The 19,830-nt window shown below is 37.2% G+C and overlaps 1 protein-coding gene across 2 annotated transcripts; it reads left to right on the top strand.

The window, feature by feature from the left end:
- Positions 1-81: 81 nt before the first annotated feature.
- ephx2 (epoxide hydrolase 2, cytoplasmic) lies at positions 82-19,829 on the top strand. 2 transcript variants are annotated; one of them, XM_079854198.1, is made up of 20 exons: positions 82-233; positions 406-546; positions 708-792; positions 974-1,130; positions 1,704-1,898; positions 2,008-2,126; positions 2,255-2,323; positions 2,425-2,520; positions 2,808-2,886; positions 4,292-4,326; positions 4,425-4,451; positions 10,143-10,228; positions 10,357-10,468; positions 10,704-10,778; positions 12,736-12,778; positions 13,047-13,149; positions 14,013-14,082; positions 14,747-14,827; positions 15,048-15,106; positions 19,347-19,829. In XM_079854198.1, exons 2-20 carry the CDS (start codon positions 449-451, stop codon positions 19,429-19,431), a joined length of 1,674 nt encoding a protein of 557 aa, XP_079710324.1. In that variant the 5' UTR covers positions 82-233; positions 406-448; the 3' UTR covers positions 19,432-19,829. The 2 variants fall into 2 exon arrangements, with proteins under 2 accessions (XP_079710324.1, XP_079710323.1); XM_079854197.1 differs by having other exon boundaries at positions 130-233; positions 1,704-1,894; positions 2,004-2,126; positions 19,347-19,824.
- Position 19,830: the final 1 nt, after the last annotated feature.

The following is a 19,830-nucleotide window of genomic DNA, read 5'->3' as shown; positions in this document are numbered from 1 at the left end:
TCTGCCTTTCAGCCAATCAGTTACGCGTATTTGGTGAACGTCAAGTTACGTGATTAATATTCAATTAGTTGTGCCTCCGCCATAGTATGTATCTATACTGTATCGTATTTACGCCCAGAGTCTGCTTATGAATCGCAGCAGTGACAATCCTCACATCAGTAGTTGTGGAAGTTGTCTCCTGTACTGAGGTCACTAAGTTTGCGGGAACCGTCCCAGAATCTGCGGTATATCAGGTAAATGTAGGACTTTATTGAACCCATCATTACTTATTGGCCGCAGTGAGCAATGAACTTTGTCCTGCGAATTCTGTGTTTTTTTTTGTCCCGGCAGAAGCAAGTAGAAAGTTGTATAATGTTTTCTCCTCTGTGTTCCTTTGTGTTTTTTTTTTTTTTTTTTTAAACACAGAGGCTTGTTAGATTTGAATAAAAGGAAATAAAACCAGTTTCCAATGAAGAAGGCAGTGTTGTTTAGTTTGTGGGGTGGTGTTGTTACCCCTCATCTTGCCCAGACTTTTCAGAAGTTTGAGGAAACCACTGGCGTTTCAAGGTATGTGACTATTATTTATTTATTTAAATTATATAAATAAAACACGTTGTTTTTTTTCGTTTTTATATATTCTTAACGACTTTTAGCATTTTGATTTAAGAGTATATTTTATCAATATTAAAATAACTGGTTTAAAAGGTATGTTTTCTCTCTCTCTCTAGGGGTTTCATAAAGAATGTGATTGCAAAACTTGGCAGTGAGAATGCTTTGTCTCGCTCAGAGAAAGGGAAAATCACCCTAACTCAGGTCATTTTCTTTCATGCATGTTAAGTATGATTCATCATTTTAGTCAGTGTGCAATTCAGTATGTTTTACTACAGCAGAAAATGTATTTGTGCGTCTGACATGATATAACATGTATCCAGTCTGATTTAGTGCAACAAAAATATTTGCTCTTGTGTCACTGATTTCTGTTTACCTCTTGCAGATGATTTCTGAGTTTGAAGCTGACTGTCAGAAGGTAGCGGCCGATCAGGGTCTGTCTTTACCTGACCAATTCTCAGCTCAGACGCTTTTCAATGTCATTGGTCAGGTAGAATTCAACAAGCCAGTTCTTGAAGCTGCTGCCATCCTTCGTCACCACGGTATGTTGATTTTGATTTGAGATGTGAGATATGAAATTCTTTTATATTTTTTCAAAGGGTATGTTGATTTATCTCTTAAAGCGATAGTTCACCCAACAATTAAAACTCTATCACTTACCCTCATACTGTTCCAAACATTTATGAGTTTCTTCTGTTGAACACTAAAGAAGATATTATAAATAATTTTGGCAATCAAACAGTTGACGGTAGCCATTGACTTCCATAGTAAATACTATGGAAGTCAATGGCTACCGTCAACTTTCTGGTTACCAACATTCTTCAAAATATCTTCTTTTGTGTTCAACAGAAGAAAGAAACTCATACAGGTTTGAAACAACAAATGATGATTCATTTTTGGGTGAACTATTAAACAGAGGTGGACAGTAGTGACGTATTTTTACTTTACTCAAGTAAATTTGGCAAGTGTCTGTGTTTATCTTTGGAAAACTTTCCAAAACATAACATTCCAAAGCATAATGTCTTTAAAATAACACTCTGATAAAGTACAGACACTTTAAAAATGTACTTAAGCAGAGTAAAAATACTTCACTACTGTCCACCTCTGCTTTTAAGGCATTGCTACAGGCGTCCTGGCCAATATCTGGGTGGACGACACCCCTCAGAGAGATGCCATCGCTAGGATTCTCTCAGTTTTGGAAAGCCGCTTTGACCTGGTTTTGCGATCCTGCCATGCTGGCGTCAGAATCCCCGAGCCAGACATCTTCAACAATGCCCTTGAGAAACTTGCTGTCAAACCTGAAGAAGTAGGTGCAGGAAATTATTTCAGAAGGTCTGCAGTTGAAAATTGGCTGCAGATTCAAAGCCTGCTAGTTAAAGATGTAACCAAATGTTCTTTTAATTTACTTGTTTAAGGCAGTCTGGCTGGATGTGGATGAAGAAAGCATCAAGGCAGCTGAAGGTTTGGGAATAACATCCGTTCAAGTCAAGGACATCACTGAGACTCTAAAGGAAATCCAGAAGCTTACAGGAATAGAGGTGAGGAATTCTGATCCTAAACCATGTTGTGGAGGCTTTTGGGTCATCTGTGTGCCTCCAAAAAAGATGCTATCGATAACCTCTCTATCTATATTTACTACATATGTGCGAGATGTTCTGCCCAACAGGTCACCAGTGACCCCCAGCCACCCTTTTGTAAGCCTGAAAATGTCTCTCATGGATATGTGAATATTAAGGTAATTTATAATGCTTATTTCTGTCATAATCGTGCCAAAGTTCACTGGCAATGTGTTATTGACAGAAAGGGTCATGAAAAGGGTGTTCTTCTGTTTTTCAGCCTGGTGTGAAGATCCACTATGTGGACATGGGAGAAGGACCACCTGTTCTCCTGTGCCATGGCTTCCCTGAGAGTTGGTTTTCCTGGAGGTATCAGGTGAGGAACATCAACATTTCCAGCGGATGCAACTTGAAATTGGTTTATTGATATCTGCCATAGCTTAATGGTCAAAGATCAGAGGTGGTAACCCACACACCAAAAAAGACAAGTCAGTTCTTTTATGAAACTATTTTAAACCATTCTAAATCTCTTGTTTTGGCACATAAGTGCTCATTATTACTATTTCTCAACATTAGTTAATTTTAGTTGTAATAATGTGTAATAATGTACTAATGGGACCTTATTGTAAAGTGTTACCATTCTTCTTTATTGTTTCTCATCAGATTCCGGCTTTGGCCGATGCTGGTTTCAGGGTTCTGGCTCCTGATATGAAGGGTTACGGTGACTCCACTGCACCACCTGGTCAGTTTTAACTCTAATAGATCTCATGCTTTGATTTTTCATGCCGGGCCTGTACCTAGACCATACGGTGAAAACGATTCACTCCAGTGATGTAGGCAGGACGTCTCATTTAGTTTGTTTAAAAAGCAGCCCTGCAAGCTCACGCTCGTCTGCATTCACTCTTGAGTGCAACGCTCACAACTTAAAATCCAGTTAACAGCTGATGTAGAACCATGCCCCCTGCCATATATTTTGTCTGTTACACTAGCAAATATGTGGCATTTCAGAAGAAAAGATCTGTCGTTACTTCCATTTCCTCACAACTTTGAAGTAAAGACACTGCACTTGTTAGAGGCAGTGTTCATCCCCTTTCAAAACTAAAAAAGAAAGTAAGGCAGGGGGCCATACAGTTAAAACCCCCAAGGCGAAGTATGAAAAGCCCTTAGTTGTGTTTAGCAAGATTCCTAACCTATGAATACTACGAATTGCAATCCACAGAATGTTTTTTGTACGTAAACTTAGCTTGGATACTTTATTTTTGCTTATTGTACATTAAAAATGCAGGAAGGAATTCTTTCCCAGGAAGTCATCAAGGTTAAGTGTTAAGGTTTTTTTTTTTTAATTGCATCCTGTGATCAAGGACATTCAAGATAAGGTAAATAAGCAATTCCAACTGGAAATTGTATCGCCTTATAAACATAAGCAGTTATGTGTAATTGGTTATGTTTTTTGATCTTGGAACATTTTTTACGCTTTGCATGCTGCTTGCTTTTTTTTTACCAACAGTAACTGTCATTAATGTTTGCAGGTCTGGTTTGACTTTGTTTGCAATCGCATTAAACCCTAAAAAGTGTCATTGATCTCTGAAGTATCCTATATACTCAATGCACGAGTTAATGCACGAGTAAGAGAATCTATAAACTTCTGCTGAGAGTTTGTTTTAAACGCGTGCGCTGCTTGCTCAAATGTCATGCTTTCACTTTAAAAGCAGCATGAATTTCCAGGTAACTGAAATAAATGCCTTAAGGGGTTCTAGCATTCTTGTTCCCTTTTGATCGCTGCGTCATCAGACTGAGAGTGAAAACGAGCAGCATTGCTCTTCACCATGTGTGTCGGGTCACTTCTGGTTTGACGTTTAACTTTAATTGTGTGTGGAGTGCATGTTTTGAACGATAAGATACGAGAGGCTGTGCTGTGTTTTAAACATATGCTCAATATAACAAAATCTCAAGGCCTTATTGCTTTTATAAAATGATAACAATGCAATCAAAATATTAAGCGCATTTTTCATTAAAACAGTTTTTTATTTAAGCATTTTACTAAGTGTCATCCTTCTGATAGAATATATACTGTAGTTAACATTAACTAACGTATGAGAAGATACAGATCATAGAATAAGCTGTTTTATTCCCATCTGTCTGTGCAGACATTGAGGAGTACTCTCAAGAACAGATCATGCTGGTAAGCAAATCTTTCCCATTAAAAATGAGATTCATCTAGATTAAATCTGTTATGTTTCACGAAATTGATCATTTTTTCTCTCCCTGGTGGCCTTTTAGGATTTGGTGGCATTTTTGGATAAGATGGTATGTACTGTTTTTGCTTTCACACAAACATATAATCACAGGATTATTGAGAAAGGCTACTTATTATATAACAGAATATTAAAAAAACCTTTGATGAAGGGCGGTGTCATGTTAGCACATGTACTTAAAGGATGGATCTCGAGAACCGGTTCTTAATTTGAATAGGTTTATGTTAAAGTACGTTAGTGATTCCTGAATGTCTGCATTCCTTCGAATAACGTACTAAAATATACTGTTTCCTATATACAGTATAGGGTATATACTGGCGACAGCGCCACGGCAAAAGAAATGATGTTTTAGCTGAGTTGTGACTGTGAGTTTGCAGTCTGAATTGAAAAAGAATTCATAGAGCATAAATTGACGGCACATAATGGGGTTGTCCATGCTGGTCGCACATATCTACGATTCGTGAACAGATTAATCTAACGCGCCGGTTCTCTTTAATGAATAGAGCGAATGACTCACTCACCGCAAGTCATTTATATATATCAGGATCTCTACTTTAATGTGTAATCATATGTGTTATCATTTAGGCTACTGTCAAATGCAATTACATTTGTTTTGTAAATGTTTAATCTCACAAAAAAACAGCATTTTTTAGCGCACATCATGTTATAAAACTGCTTCTGCTCAGATAACACTGATGGGTTTAGGGGCCATTTACAAGACACCGTGCGTTTTTTGGCCGTTGAGTTACACGACAACTGTTTTGTGAAAACGGTGATGTCGTGCGCATACGCATTACATGTTCAGTTTATAGGAATGTAATGTTTCTTTATAAAGTGACATACTGTAGCCAACTTCTGGCCTGGCATGCATAATACAGCGTTTTTAGTCATTTTCACAATCATTTTGACAATATTGTTGTCTGTACACGAAAAACACAAAGGAAAAACGTTTCTGTTTTTAGCACATCGTTGTCATGTAAATGTACCCTTAGTTTGAATGTCCAGATATTCTTTATCCATTTTCAGTGTTGCTCATTATCAGACCATTGAGCTCTGCTGTTTTACACCTCTCAAAATAGAGAAGCTAAATGACAGAGAAAAAACCCACAGAGGAGTTCCCCTTTTTCAATCCATTTCATTTAAGTACAGTGTTCTTGTTGACTTCAGCTTGAGCAAATGTGTGACCGCTAAAGTGTTAACGTGGCTTTGCACATTATTCCCCGATTTTATTAAAAGTATCATAGAGCCATGTGTGGCAGCAGAACTGAGAGAGACAGAGACCTCAAATGAACGAGGATCTCTACCTCAGCATGCAAAAGGATTCTCAAGTGTAATCATATACTGTCAAATGCAATTGTATGTGTTTTGTAAATGTTTAATCTTGCAAAAACAGCAGTTTTTCAGCACATATCATGATATAAAACTGCTTCTGCTCAGATAACACTTAAGGGTTTAGGGCGTCTAACTGACTTTTTTTATTTGTGAGTTGGTTCACAATCTCTGTTGAACAGACCAGTGGGTTTGCAAGCTGTAATGCTGATAGCACTTGATTTGCAAGTGTTTGTGCTAAAAACACTGTGTTTAAAAGTGGTGCATCCGTTCAGTGAATTTGTCCTGAAATGCGTGCATAAATTTGGCTGGTCTTTTCTGATTTTGCTTTGGATTATTTGAAGGAATATCAAATATGTCTGCAGTTTAAATATTCCTTTTGAATGTGGCCAATCTTTTTCACTTGAGCAGACTATATAAATGTCCTATTCAGCATTATACTCTTTCAGCATGTTCTTTGTCAGTGACATGCAGTGACACATTGTCCTGTAGGCCACGTGAAGTAAATTCATCATTTATCTTGAGGTGGCAGCCAAGGACAAAAACATGATGGTTTATGACCTCTAACAGTAAACATAAACAGTCATGCAACATGCTAGATTGCTTATTATTATTATTATCAGTATTTTGTCTGGACAGTTGCCCTATTCAGCTTTTACACAGCCTCTGAAATTGTTTGCTGTCCGGTGCGCTTGGCCATCGGTACGTGGTGCATGAAACACCATGCAGCATTTTGCAGAGCTTTTTGAAACTTTGATTCAGAAAGAACTGTATTACTAAATGCATTGAACAAACCTGGAAGTACACTAGATAGTATATCTCTCTCTCTGCTAGTTCTCTTTCTCAGTTAGGACATTTATATAGAAATCACAATAACTGATCAAATAAGATAAAAATTCGCTTTGGCGGCCACCAATAAATGTTCATTGCAGGAAAAACCCTGATCTATTGCCTTGGCTACCTTGCCGACCGGCTAAACACTAGTAGTGACCTAAGGCTATGTGTGCCTTGGCTACCTTGTCGTCTGGCTTAGTATTAGAAATGCATGCTATTTGTTCTCGTGAACTACAGACGGATCCTTAAAAAGTCTTAAAAGGTCTTAAATTAGGCCATATAAAGTCTTAAAAATATATATATATATTTTTAAATTAATTATTTTTACTTATGAAAGGTCTGAAATTTTAGATGACACTTTGACTTAGACTTATCTAAATGCTTTCGAAATTAAAACTATCCAATTAGCGCAGGCCTACGTATTATTTTTTTATTCTATCTTGGTGGATTTGCTTGTTCACATGACAATACTAAATACGTTTAGAAACAATGTCCATATATAGGTGAAAATGCCCCTGGAAATCAATTTAAGGTGGCAAATATTGCCCCTTAATAAAAATGTTAATTTTACCACTGCATAGAATATAAAAAATATGAATATCTTCGTGGGTCTGCTGTCAACAACAGGCCTAAACCAGCCAGGATACCAGTACAAAAACACAATCAGTAAAATATCATCTAATTATTATCTAGCCTGACTTCGTCATACTCATATTCTAGGCAGAATGTGAGTCTGATACTGCTCCATAGGGCTTTGATTATGAGGCGTGTCTGGTCTTAACCGAACCAGGAAAAAAACAAAACTCTGCACTCAATTGGATAGACCTACAACCAATCAGAGCAACGCAGTAAGTGACGTATGTTGAGCGACGCATAGTTGTCAACAGAGCTCAACTGCACACACGCAAGAAGAAGTAGTAAAGTAATGAGTAAAGTAATAATAAAGCACTCCATGAGTGCGACCAAAGGAGAAACCACAATGACCACAGGGTTTTCATTGCGTCCCATCTTCTTAGCGACCATCGGAGTCAGCTGATGAATTAAACTTTTGCCAAATCCCGTAGGAAGGACGGCAAACACATCTTTCCGATCGACAAATGCCTTGATTGCGGTTCTCTGTTCATCTTTTAAAATGAATGCGCTGTCGATTTCTTTTATAACAGATGCGATAGCGGAATCTACACATCTCAATTCTCCAGCTGCAGTCATCTTTGTTGAAAACCAATTCAACCCAAGCGCTCTTTGGTGACGTGGGTGATTACGTAACCGCAGATCAACTGTCCATCATCGATTAAAGCCCGCCCTGGCAATTTGATTGGCTCGGCCTTCTGGGAGCCGAGCATAATTACTCCTCAACGGATCGAGTCCAGACCGAACTTCCCGACCAAAAAATGTTGTGGGCGGGGTTCGGGCTGGCACCCAGGCTAATTATTATCAACAAAACTTTGAAAATATCTAGACATATTTTTGTCAATATTGCGCACCCCTAATGTACGGTATTAATTTTGATTTCTTCAGGTCTTAAAAAGCCTTAAATTTGACTTTAAAAATTGTGCAGATACCCTGTACAGATACAATGTTGCAATCTGATTATGTTGCAATCTGATATAATGTTGCACACCGCAAATACTCACAACACAACCAAAGACAGAAATGCGCTGCAAATAGCAAAGGCCACAATGGAAATGTTTCATGGGGACCCCCAACAAGTGACGAACCTGGCTGGGACATGCTTATTGTTCAATGTCTACTCATCAGTGGTGTTGTCGATGACCTGAAAGATGAGTTTTTTGTTTATTTTAACATCCTGATCATATGTGTCTTGCAAGTACGTATTTGCAGCACGTTTGCAGTGTGTTCCTGTATTTGGTTAAGTTGTGCACAAAGCCCGCCTTATGTCTGAATGGGCGCAAATCTTCACAAAAGAATCTTATGTGAGTGGTATTTGAGTTTATTTCCCCTCAGGCAGTAATGGGGGGAGGGGGGTCTGACTGTCATTTTGCTGTGAAGGAGGTCATTTTCCTCCAATTACCTCCTAGAGTTGGTGGTCTAAGTATGTAAATAAGGCAGAGAGAAACACGAATCATGTGATCTGTGTTTTTGACTCCATATGGGATTGAGACTGAGAGAGTAGAGGAATAAGGTCTCTAGTGATCCACTAACCTGCTGTGCAGCAGTAACCAGACAGACTCCAGACAATGCCTTTCAATATGCTTTAATCATGGCTGGGAGGATCTCAAAACAATTTCAGATAGAATCCCCCCTGACTTGTGTTGGGGACTGCTTCTTCCAGACTGTTTTGCTGTCTTGACTTAGGTTTAGTATTAGGATTATTAATATTCTATATATATATATATATATATATATATAGTACTGTGCAAAAGTCTTAGGCATGTTAATACCCCCCCCCCCCCCCCCCAAAAAAATGGTTTTAAGTCAGTTATTTATATCTTTTGCTGTAGTGTGTCAGTAGGAAATATCAGTTTACATTTCCAAACATTCTTTTTGCCATTAATTGTAATAATCCAGTGAGATTTGTGTATGCACAAGGAGTCTGACAGCAGCCAGGATGATCTGATCTCACCATCATCGAGTCCGTCTGTGATTACATGAAGAAACAGAAAAAACTGAGACAAACTAAATCCAGAAGAACTGCGGGAACGTCTCCGAGATGCTTGAAGAAACCTTCCTGCAAAGCTACCTGAAAAACTATGCGCAAGTGTACCTGGACAAAAGCCGTTTTAAACGCAAAGGGTCGTTACACCATATATTGATTTGAATTAGTTAATAGAAGTTAAATCATAAATAAATTCAATTTTCACAGTACTGTAGCTTTGCAGGAAGGTTTCTTCAAGCATCTCGGAGACGTTCCCGCAGTTCTTCTGGATTTAGTCTGTCTCAGTTTTTCCTGTGTTTCTGTCTAGGCAAATTATGGTATTTCAACCATATGTGGAACCACAAGCAACATAACTTACCAGTTTTGGAAATGTTGTTTTGAATTTATTGCACCAGTGTTTAAGACTATGTTGTAGTGTGTGTGATTTTGAGGGCTTGTGTGTCCTGTCTGAGGGCAAAGATTGGTTTTTCAGCAAGAGTGAATGGTTTTGAGTGTAGAACTTCATTTTGACCTGTAAATAGGATGTTTGGGGAATTGGGTGAGACGTTATGGATTTGTGTTTATAGTTTTGAGAATACGAGGCATAGTTTCAAGAAATGTGTTTAAGCAATCGAGAAAAACTGTAATATTCCTAAAAATAGTACATTTATTTATTATTTTATATTTATTTGATAAAAGCACATTTTATTTTATTATTTAAGTATTTTTCCTTCGGCAATTTAGTTTATTTGTTTGTTTTAGTAGAAATTTGAATTTGTAGGGGAAAATAATTGAAAATAATCGTGAAAGTACATGTATATGTTACAATGTAAAACATCTTAATAGTTCAACACATAGTATTAATAACTTCATAGTTTTGGACTGAAATATGATTTCTCATGTCATGACATTTCCTTGTGAAATTCTCCCAGTTTGAAGATTATTGCATAAATCAGTTTATAATTGAGTCTTTCTGCTCCGCAGGGCATCCCTCAGGTCACCCTGGTGGGCCACGACTGGGGCGGCTCCCTCGTGTGGAACATGGCTCAGTATCATCCTGAGAGAGTGAGGTATTACATTTCAAGCAGAGAATCATTAACAAAATGATTAAAGAATGTATGTCGTCATATTGTTGTGCACATTGAACAGACATTCACATTTTTGCTTCCCATGCTAATCATTTACTTTTGACATGCAGGGCTGTGGCGTCTCTCAACACACCCCTTTTTCCTGTGGATCCAAAAACAAATCCAATGGAGAAGCTCAAGGCCGTGCCAATCTTTGATTACCAGATATATTTTCAGAAGCCTGTGAGTAACATCACCACTGAATTAAGTAATCTTTATATACATTACAAATAATATTTATATTATATTTCTCAATGAAGTTGTATTTTTATTAACTAACATTAAAAAAGATTTTATAAAATGCTCTAACAAATGTATTGCTCATTGTTAGGTAGTCCATTAACTAATGGGACATTACTGTAAAATGATACCATTTATATGTATTTCTGCATATAAATATTCTTATCTTTTGTATCAGGGTGTTGCAGAGGCTGAAATGGAGAAAAACCTTGAACGAACCTTCAAACTGATGTTCTTTTCAAGTGCTGAGATTGTAAGTTTCAGAGTTTAATTTAACATTAATTTCATTTATTTAATTAGAGTTAATACAAAGCAGAGCAAGAACCTTCATGTATCCAAACAATGACAGTTCATTCATAGTGATCATGTCTGTCAAGCTCCGAACAGTTTTGGTATATGCACTATAAGCCTAATAATGGCATTGTACCAGTAATTTGTGTGTGTGTGTGAAATGATCCTTTAAAAAGGCATTCTTGGCTCAAAAATGATGTTCTATCTGTGAGTATTTAGGAAGTTAAAACTAGATTTCCCCAAGATCATAATCTTGCCAGTATCTTAATAAGAGGTTCAAAAGAACCATAGTAATTATTGTTGCACTTGCAAACATCTTGTGCACGAGATCTAAAGTGATAGGGTTATCTGTTAGAAATTGACATTGTTTATCACCGGCATCAAAAAGCCAGTGCTGATGGGGATCAAAGAGCCGAGCCGTGCTGAATGACCCAGCATCTTAATGAGGGCCACATAAAGGGCTCTCATCTGGGACTCTGATCCTGGAGTAATGAATCACAAGCCATCACTCAGGCGCAGGTCGCACACGCCACATCTTAATGACTGTGGTGTCGGGGCAGACGGGGATCTCTAGACACGATCCCCTTCTGCTGCACGTCTCAGCCATAAAACGAGGAAATCACCGCGGAGGAGGAGAGGAGCACGTCAGCGGAGACACTAAGCCAATAATTGCATTCACACGTATCAATGCCATTTATCCAACAAAGAGCCATGTTATTTATGCTAAACTGTAAAAAGTGAATACCTTTACATTTTTTGGTGTGGTCAATTTGAAAAGAAAGACTGCGCACATATTCAAACGCGCACATCTATAGACTGAACACGTAATACGCATGTGCACGCCGTCAGCGTTTTCACAGGTTCATGTTTTTTTAAGCTTACGTGGAGATGATAACGTTTTTCAAAAATGTTCAACGCTTGCACCTTGGAATCTATTTCAAGATTTGCGTTCTCGAGCCACCAGGCACTGTTGTTGTGCGGATGAGCGGCCGGAGCGCGTCAAGGGTTTTCAGTTAGAACGGTGTCGTGTTAGCGGCCCTTAAATTAATAACTAATGATCTTTGTGACGGAAGTGAATCCATCAAAACTAACTTTAGCTGGACAATAACTTTATTCTAGAGCTGCTGTAAAGCCTAAACAATCTCTGTTACTGTAATCTCCTGTTATCACTGTAAAGCTGCTTTGAAACAATCTGTATTGTTAAAAGCGCTATATAAATGAAGGTGACTTTACTTGACGATTTTTTTTTTTTTTTTAATGTAAAGACTTATTTTGTATTTTGATGGTTGCTAGTGTGTTGTAATGTGGTTGCTAAGTCTTTGTAAAATTCTGATCTCTATATTTTAAGGCAGGACCTGAGTCTTGGGCCATATAGTAATGTGCTATAAAAAAAACTCTGTTATTATTAAAAGTACGTTATTAAAGGGATAGTTCACCCAAAAATTAAAATTATCCCATCATTTACTCACCCTCAAGCCATACTAGGTGTATATACCTTTCTTCTTTCAGACGAATACAAAAGGAGTTTTACTGAAAAATATTCTGACTCTTCAAAGCTTTATAATGGGAATGAACGATACCTTGTTTTTTGAAGCCCAAAAAAGTGCATCCATCCAACATAAAAGAAATCCAAATGGCTCCAGGTTGTAAATAAATGCCTTCTGAAGTGAAGCGATGCGTTCTTGTAAGGAAAATAACCATATTAATAACTTTAGGAACTATAAACAAAAATTCGAACTGTTTAAGTCCGTTTCATGAAATGCTTGAATGTGCACATGTTCAAATTTGTGTATTACCATCTGGGTAGGTTTTAGGTAAAAAGTAAACTAGGTAGGGTGGCAAAGTTTTTCATATACATTATAAACGTTATACTGGTTGAAAGGCCACCACCTGAAATATCTTCTCTTTATAATCTGCAGGATGCATTTCCTAAGTTTAACACTGCTGGAGTCTGCCAGAGAGGTAAGAAAGTACATCAAACTATGACTAACATTTGGAATTGGTATTAGTTGATGAACAATGGAGAGTGATTGGCAGCATCATTAGCGTCAGCAGTTAAAACTGATATTCAGTCAACTTCGGATTTGGTTTTATGTTTTTGTATTGAGAAATGAATGCAAGTTTGATTCGAGTCGCACTCGAGAAGAACGGTACAAACTGTTTGTGCACCGAGCCTCACAAGCCTGCGTGAATGCACTGTCCTTATCGTTGTGTTTTCCTTGTTTATCAGGTGGATTGTTTGTGGGGTTGTCTGATGATCCGCCCCGCAGTGCTATTCTGAGCGAGTCTGCTCTCCAGTACTACGTTCAGCAGTACACCAAGAGCGGCTTCAGGTACACTGAGAAAATGGGCTCCAAAATGGGTATTTGTGTGTCTGTGTGTGTTCTTCTTATGCGAACATGATTTACTAAAGTAGGACATGTTAGTCCTGGAACAACCCTTACCAAACTATCATTTCCATAGGCGGCACTCATTGTAATGTTAGAGGTTATGATTGATATCAATGGTCCAATAAAGGATATTGCTCAAGGCAATTGGATATTGCTATTCATAAATGAGCTGATTCTCTTCAATTAACCGGTAAAATTGTTTCACAAATCGCACTGAGCGATTCATTAATGAATTGGACCGATCTGATTGCATCTGTTCTTGAGTCAACAACTCACTGATTCAAATGACCCACAAAGTCTTCAGTGGTGGGCAAAAGTGATGTCTAGAGGGGATGTTTGCTTTTTTTTGACCCAAGTTTGATTAAATCACTGCAATATGCTTACAGTCTCTTTTACAAATGATTAATAATATTTAAATAAAAGGTGAAGCTGTCAGTTTTGGCATCCATCCATCCATTTATCGTCGGTCTGTAGAGTTTTGCATCTCATGATTTCATGAGATTTTCCACAAAAAAAAGTTATTTTTGGAACTAAGAAGAAAGCACAAGTTACACAATGGTTGAAATACCAGAGAAATGATTAGCAGGTCGGTATAATTGAATCTCAATCAAACAAGGATTTATATCAGTAATATTTTACTGCAGGGACAGCAGTATTTCTCTGGGACTCGTTCCCCGTAAAATCATATGGGTTTGGAAAGACAGAATTTTTATTTCTATCTGTGAAGTTTCAGGCACTGCTAATATATGCATGCTCATGCACCTGGTGGATGACATGTTGTCACTGAGGGTCTTGTTTTGTCCCAGGGGTCCTCTGAACTGGTACCGTAACGGGGAGAGGAACTGGCGTTGGATGAGTTCCAGGCCAAGGGGCAAGGCAAGTGTCCTCACCGTGCTCCGGCTCTCTGCCAGCAAACCAGATCTCTGACACCAGCACTGCCAGAAATACCCCAGTGTCCCTTATTCCAGCAAATACACACCACAGCTTGACCTGAGGGAAGCAGATGGTGTCTGTTCCCTTTGCCCCAACATCTGCCCCTCTATGACTTGAGCTCAAGTGTTTTAACTCATAAATGCATCACTCAGAAATTTACATCTTTATTAGGGTGGGAATTAACAACTGGTTCTTCCAATTTTTTTTTCCTTTCATTTAAAAAAAAGAAAAATGTTTTAAAAAAAATATACCGTTGCAGATTGATTGATGCTGTTAAATGTTGTTTCATGCTGCAAATGCAATCAAACTTGATATGCCTTATGAAATTGGGATATTCAGCATATACCAGATTATTCTAATGATAATGCTAAAGGATTTATTTGGGTTATATTCCTCCCCAAAATCAAAGGAAAAAAAAAGAAATTATATTTTTCTATAAAGAAAATTAAGACTTGCATAAGATCATTTTAAAAATCTTAATGGAGCATAGGCTTCATTTTCTTCATGCATAAAACATAATATATTGCACATTTATTTGAATGAAATTGGTGCATTGTTTTTCATTCAGTTCCTTAAGACATCATTTAAAATGCTTCTGCCATCACAGATCATGATGCCAGCTTTAATGGTGACCGCAGGAAAGGACCCTGTTCTTCTGCCAGTCTTTGCCAAAGGCATGGAGAACCTGGTGAGACAGCTTTAGTTATTCTTTCTTAATGTTAATTCTGCGTTCACATCATTTTTACTGAGATGTTCATGTCCGCAGACTCACAAATTATTAGCGTCTATGGCAAGTTCAGAATTACGAGACAAAGACGTGAATTGTGGTCATTCTGACACTTGCCTAAACGCAGTGATGTGTGATGTCATTCAGTAAACTGGATGTCTTGGATGTTTTCTGTCTGAAGGTCCCCAACCTCACCAGAGGCCACATTGAGGAGTGTGGACACTGGACTCAGATGGAGAGGTAAGGGTCACTGGAAACTATTGTTTGTGCCTGTTTACCCACTTTCTTTTTATTTTTTATGTCACTTCCTGAAGGATGATGTCATTGAGGAACTGGCTTTTAAAAGGAGTTTTTACAAAAGACTAACAAGATGGAAAATGATATTGAGAACACGGGGAAAAACTATGAAGTGATTGCCGGTTCAAACAACATTCACTCGAATGTTTTGTTAAAAAAAAAAAAAACACGAAAAAAAAAGTTTATTTCAAAAATAGCATCTCTTTAATTCAAAGTAGTGCAGTTGTTAAATATTCACACTTATGATTGCTTGTGAAAAATACTGTGATTGGCATCTTTATAAATTGACTTGATTTTATCCACTATATGATGGGGATATAAAATTGTACTGCATAACAAGAATGACTTTTTACAGATATATTGACATATCAAATGATTACAAACATAATCAAACACTCATATAGCAACAAGTTACATGCCTGAACGGCTGTAAAATTACAGGGTGCTGCTGTTTAAATGTCAGCAAGGAATCAAGAATACTTGGTTTCCAGTTAATTGAGAGAACAAAATAATTGACGGACTGTCTGACCTTTAGTACTTTAGTTCACTCTTGTGTAATAATTGATCGAATAAAAAGGTTAATACAATGTCAGGTTAGCTGGCTCAAGTGGGTGATGCATGTTTGAATCGTATCGTTTTCTGAAACTTCATCCTTCTCCCCATCGGTCTCTCAGATCAAATGCTACACTCATTTCAGTTGTAAATACTTAGTATATGATCACACACCTTGAACCAGGTAATTGTCATGAAAACAGTCAAGGATGTATATTGCATTAGTTATATTTCACCTAAAAAAAAATGTAATCATTAAAATTGTATGCTTTGTGACACGGGGTATAATGTAGTAGTACTAGTAGTAATAGTAAAAAAAAAAAAAAGTCTTGCTTGAAATGAAATAAAATGTTTATTATATAAATATAATTAAGTTACATTTATTTTATTTCAGCTAGTTGCATTGCTAAGGCAACATTTTTCTTTTTCATATAGTTAAACGATGTACAAAAATAACTAAAGCTAAAAAATTATTAAAAACTATATAGACATTTAAATAAAAACAAAGTCAAGTCAAGTCAAGTTTATTTCTATAGCGCTTTTCACAATACAGATTGTATCAAAGCAGCTTCACAGTATTAAATTAAAATAATACAACAAGGTTTGTTTCTAGTGAGATTTATTGATTGATAAAATTAAATTAAATATTCCCAAAATATCACCAAATGAGCAAGCCAAAGGCAACAGTGGCAAGGAACCGGAAAAAAAAAATACACTAATAAAAATAAACACTAATAAAAATTGACAATGCTCAACAAAATGACTTAACTTTAAAACTAAAATGAAAACATTTATTAATATAAATATACATTTTATTAAAACTTATAGTATCTCAATGATAATAAAAATATAAAAAATGAGGCTTATTTGTGTATAGATATTTATTAGTTCATTTGTTATCCTTTTTTATGTGGATGAAATATGACCCAGACATTTTTGTCATGTTAAAACCTTGCAGATGTACATCAGCAACACACTGCATTGTGTTGAAAGCATATTCAGAATGTCAACTCAACATTATATGACTATTTCTAAGCCTTTTAGAGCTTCTTTTGTTTTTGGCGTTACACCAGCCCTGAGCTAGCCTGACTACGTCAGACTTCCTACTTCCGCTAATTTCATTTCGCTCCTGTAGTCAGTCTGAGATAGCAGCGTATCTTTCAGTTTTCCACCGGCCTGAAAACAGCCGGGCCAATCAACGAACAGAGGGCGGGCTGAGAGCCGTGACGTAGACGCTGATTGTACCGTGGTGGATGCGTACTTGCGTAGATTTACTTCACATAATCTGCAAAAGTCGTTCACAGCCATGTTCACTCCGGTATTTCGCTCGATGGTTTAGTTTTTGCATCATACATGTGTTTACAGTGGAAGTTAGATGCGGCTGAGCATGCGCATAACACACGCCATAACCAAACGTTATGTGATTGGCTTACGGGTAACCAATGATTTTAAACTTCAGACAAGCGCCCCCCCCGCGAGAGAGAAAACACTTCTCTATTATGCTATTCCAGACTCTCTCTACGAAGCAAAGTGAAGTAGCAGAGTCTGGTATTACCAGGCTAGCACATTTGAGCATGTAAGACTACTAAAATGAAGGGAGACCAGCACTCTTTACACGTTACCGTTCAGTTTATTTTTTAGAGGAGAGCGTTTACTATCAGGACTGGTGAAGGATAGATCGAATACAGGGTTTCCATCATTGAACAGGGTCAGGCCAGGTTTACTGATTGTACAACACCATCACCTCGGTCAACCAACCAATCACATAAATAACAGTAACGTGACACTGACAGAAACATCCAGCTCACCCCAAGGTTGAACAACCATATAGAGAAAAACATCTCTCATTTACCATGATTTAAAGATACAAATCCAAAAACACTAGAAGTCCAATCTAATAATGCAGGACGAATCTGTCACAAACCCATCCAGGTCACATCTCACCCCATAATCAACAAAGACATCGTTGTATATTATAGACTTTTATAATAAGGAGCTTCATTTGAGGAATTACTGACCAGTTTCCAATGCATTTCCACCAAGTCGTTTCTTGTGAAACTGTTTTACCAAAAATGAGCCACAGTGTTGGTCGAGGGGTGAAATGCAACTTACACACTTTTTGAAGTGTGAAAAATGACTGGTACAGTTAGCAGATCTGTCAAAATCTAACCACTAACTTCTCTTTCCATTCAGGTCATGGTGCGACTGTGTTTTATAGCTTTTAGTTAGTTCAACTGGGCTGTTTCAGATCGATTTATCAGATTTTGGTGTCTTCTGTTTTTCACAACAACAAATTTAGTCACATGGAAAAACTTGACAGAAAAGAAAATTATTTTTGCTGTGTGAATGTGTCTTCTGAAACATAATGGTTATGTCCTTGTCGTGGTTGTTAATGTGCATCTAATTATACCCGTCCTACTATCAGAGCAGACCGCGATTTAACCGTCCTCTCCACAATGACCCGAGGGCTCCATAACTCGGCCCCATGCAGCCGTAAATTATTTTAATATCTCTTGACCCATCCACCTCTCCACCCTCCACTGAACTTCAGCAATCAATAGATGAACGCTGACGTTCTGAACCTGTAAGCTTCATTTTCAAAGCAGGACATGTGACGTGACCTCTGTGACCCCATAAGACAAACACTCTTGTTAAGGGTAGACACGGATCAGTGTTTTTTCTCTTGTGGAGTTGGTTTGTGGTTAATATCTTTTTACTATTGAAGATCTCATTTAAAAAAAAATCATATTTGATACATCAGGCTTTTATGGCTCATATAATATGATATAAAAGAATATGGAGCTCATACTTGAGTTTTTCAGAGGCCCAAACTGAGCAAAATTATGCAATTTAATGCAGTTGCTGAAATGTATGACCTAAAAGGAAGATGAAATTCTGAGAGCTCGTAATGTAAATCAAAGAAATCTTTATAACAGACTTCTTGCATAAATGCATAGAAATATGAGTTGTCACTCTATATCTCCAAATAATATGTCTTACAGTATGTAGATGATATTTAAGTGCTTAGTTTTATGACCAAAACTCTGTAGTTTTAACACATAATGTAATGCAATACAATGATGATCGAGAGATGAACAAATAAACGGTCCTCAAAAGCCTGAACATGATTTTTCTACATGATGTATGGATAATCAAGTAAATCTAAGTTGCTCACTGGGAGTGTTCACCTTAAAATATTACAATATAAACGTTATTCTTCCGTTTACTTAATAAAAATAGTAAAGATTTCACAGCTAAAAGGTACGAGCTGAAGGTGGACGTTTTTACACTTAATACTAAAAGGCTTTTACTTGAAAAAAAAAAAAAAAGTATCAACCAGACAATGTAATTAAAAGCATGTAGCAGACGGAGTATGAATATATTTCACATTTTGTGTGCGCAGAATCTGTCACTATGGCACAGGTTTTTCATCAAAGTTTGGATCATGTTGATAATTGAAATGTACGTTACAAAAATGATACAGTAGGCTTTACAGGGTTAATGATTTGTTTAATTCTCTAACCCTTAGCATGAGCTATAGTAATCATCACTAATTATTTTAATGCCATAGTCATTTCTGGTTCTATCACATGATCCGATTAGTCCAATCTCTTCCCTTTTCTCTCTTCAGGCCTGCAGAGCTCAATAAAATCCTCATCTCCTGGCTGAAGGAAACACACCAGAAAACCTTGATCCCTGTTCACCCCAAGTTATGAGATGATCGTCCTGATTTAACTATACCGGCTCGGCTACAGTGCTCTAATGTCCAGGCTTGCTGATTGCATAATAACAGTCCATTGTCAGTTGAGTGAATTTCAGTAGTCCTCTGACTGCTTTACATATGAAGTCGTATTCTGCAATAATGAAGATTTTCTAAAGGCAGTGTCTATTTACACTGCCCATATATTTCATCTTTTGTTCAAATATCATACATTTTGTATGAACAGCATCTGTCACTGAGTCTAAACAAGATGCTGTTTATATTTGGTGCAAACTTTATCTGCCACTGCCTTTTTTTAACCTAATATATTTTTTTTTTTAAATCACATTTTATTATGAATTGTTTTTATTAACAGCTTTGCTAAAGAAAACTAATAAATATGCATTGTAAAAAA

The sequence above is a fragment of the Squalius cephalus genome, assembly GCF_949319135.1.
Source record: "Squalius cephalus genome assembly, chromosome: 20".
Taxonomy (NCBI): domain Eukaryota; kingdom Metazoa; phylum Chordata; class Actinopteri; order Cypriniformes; family Leuciscidae; genus Squalius; species Squalius cephalus.
Note: the sequence above shows the minus strand (reverse complement) of the source record. Positions and strands in the feature narration are given on the sequence as shown.

What these genes read in the sequence shown, in the direction of transcription:
- ephx2 (XM_079854198.1), top strand. Translation starts at nt 449, where the DNA reads ATGAAGAAGGCAGTGTTGTTTAGTTTGTGGGGTGGTGTTGTTACCCCT. An exon ending in AGATATATTTTCAGAAGCCT is followed by an intron (nt 10,469 to 10,703) that starts GTGAGTAACATC and finishes CTTTTGTATCAG; the next exon opens with GGTGTTGCAGAGGCTGAAAT. An exon ending in TCTTTTCAAGTGCTGAGATT is followed by an intron (nt 10,779 to 12,735) that starts GTAAGTTTCAGA and finishes TATAATCTGCAG; the next exon opens with GATGCATTTCCTAAGTTTAA.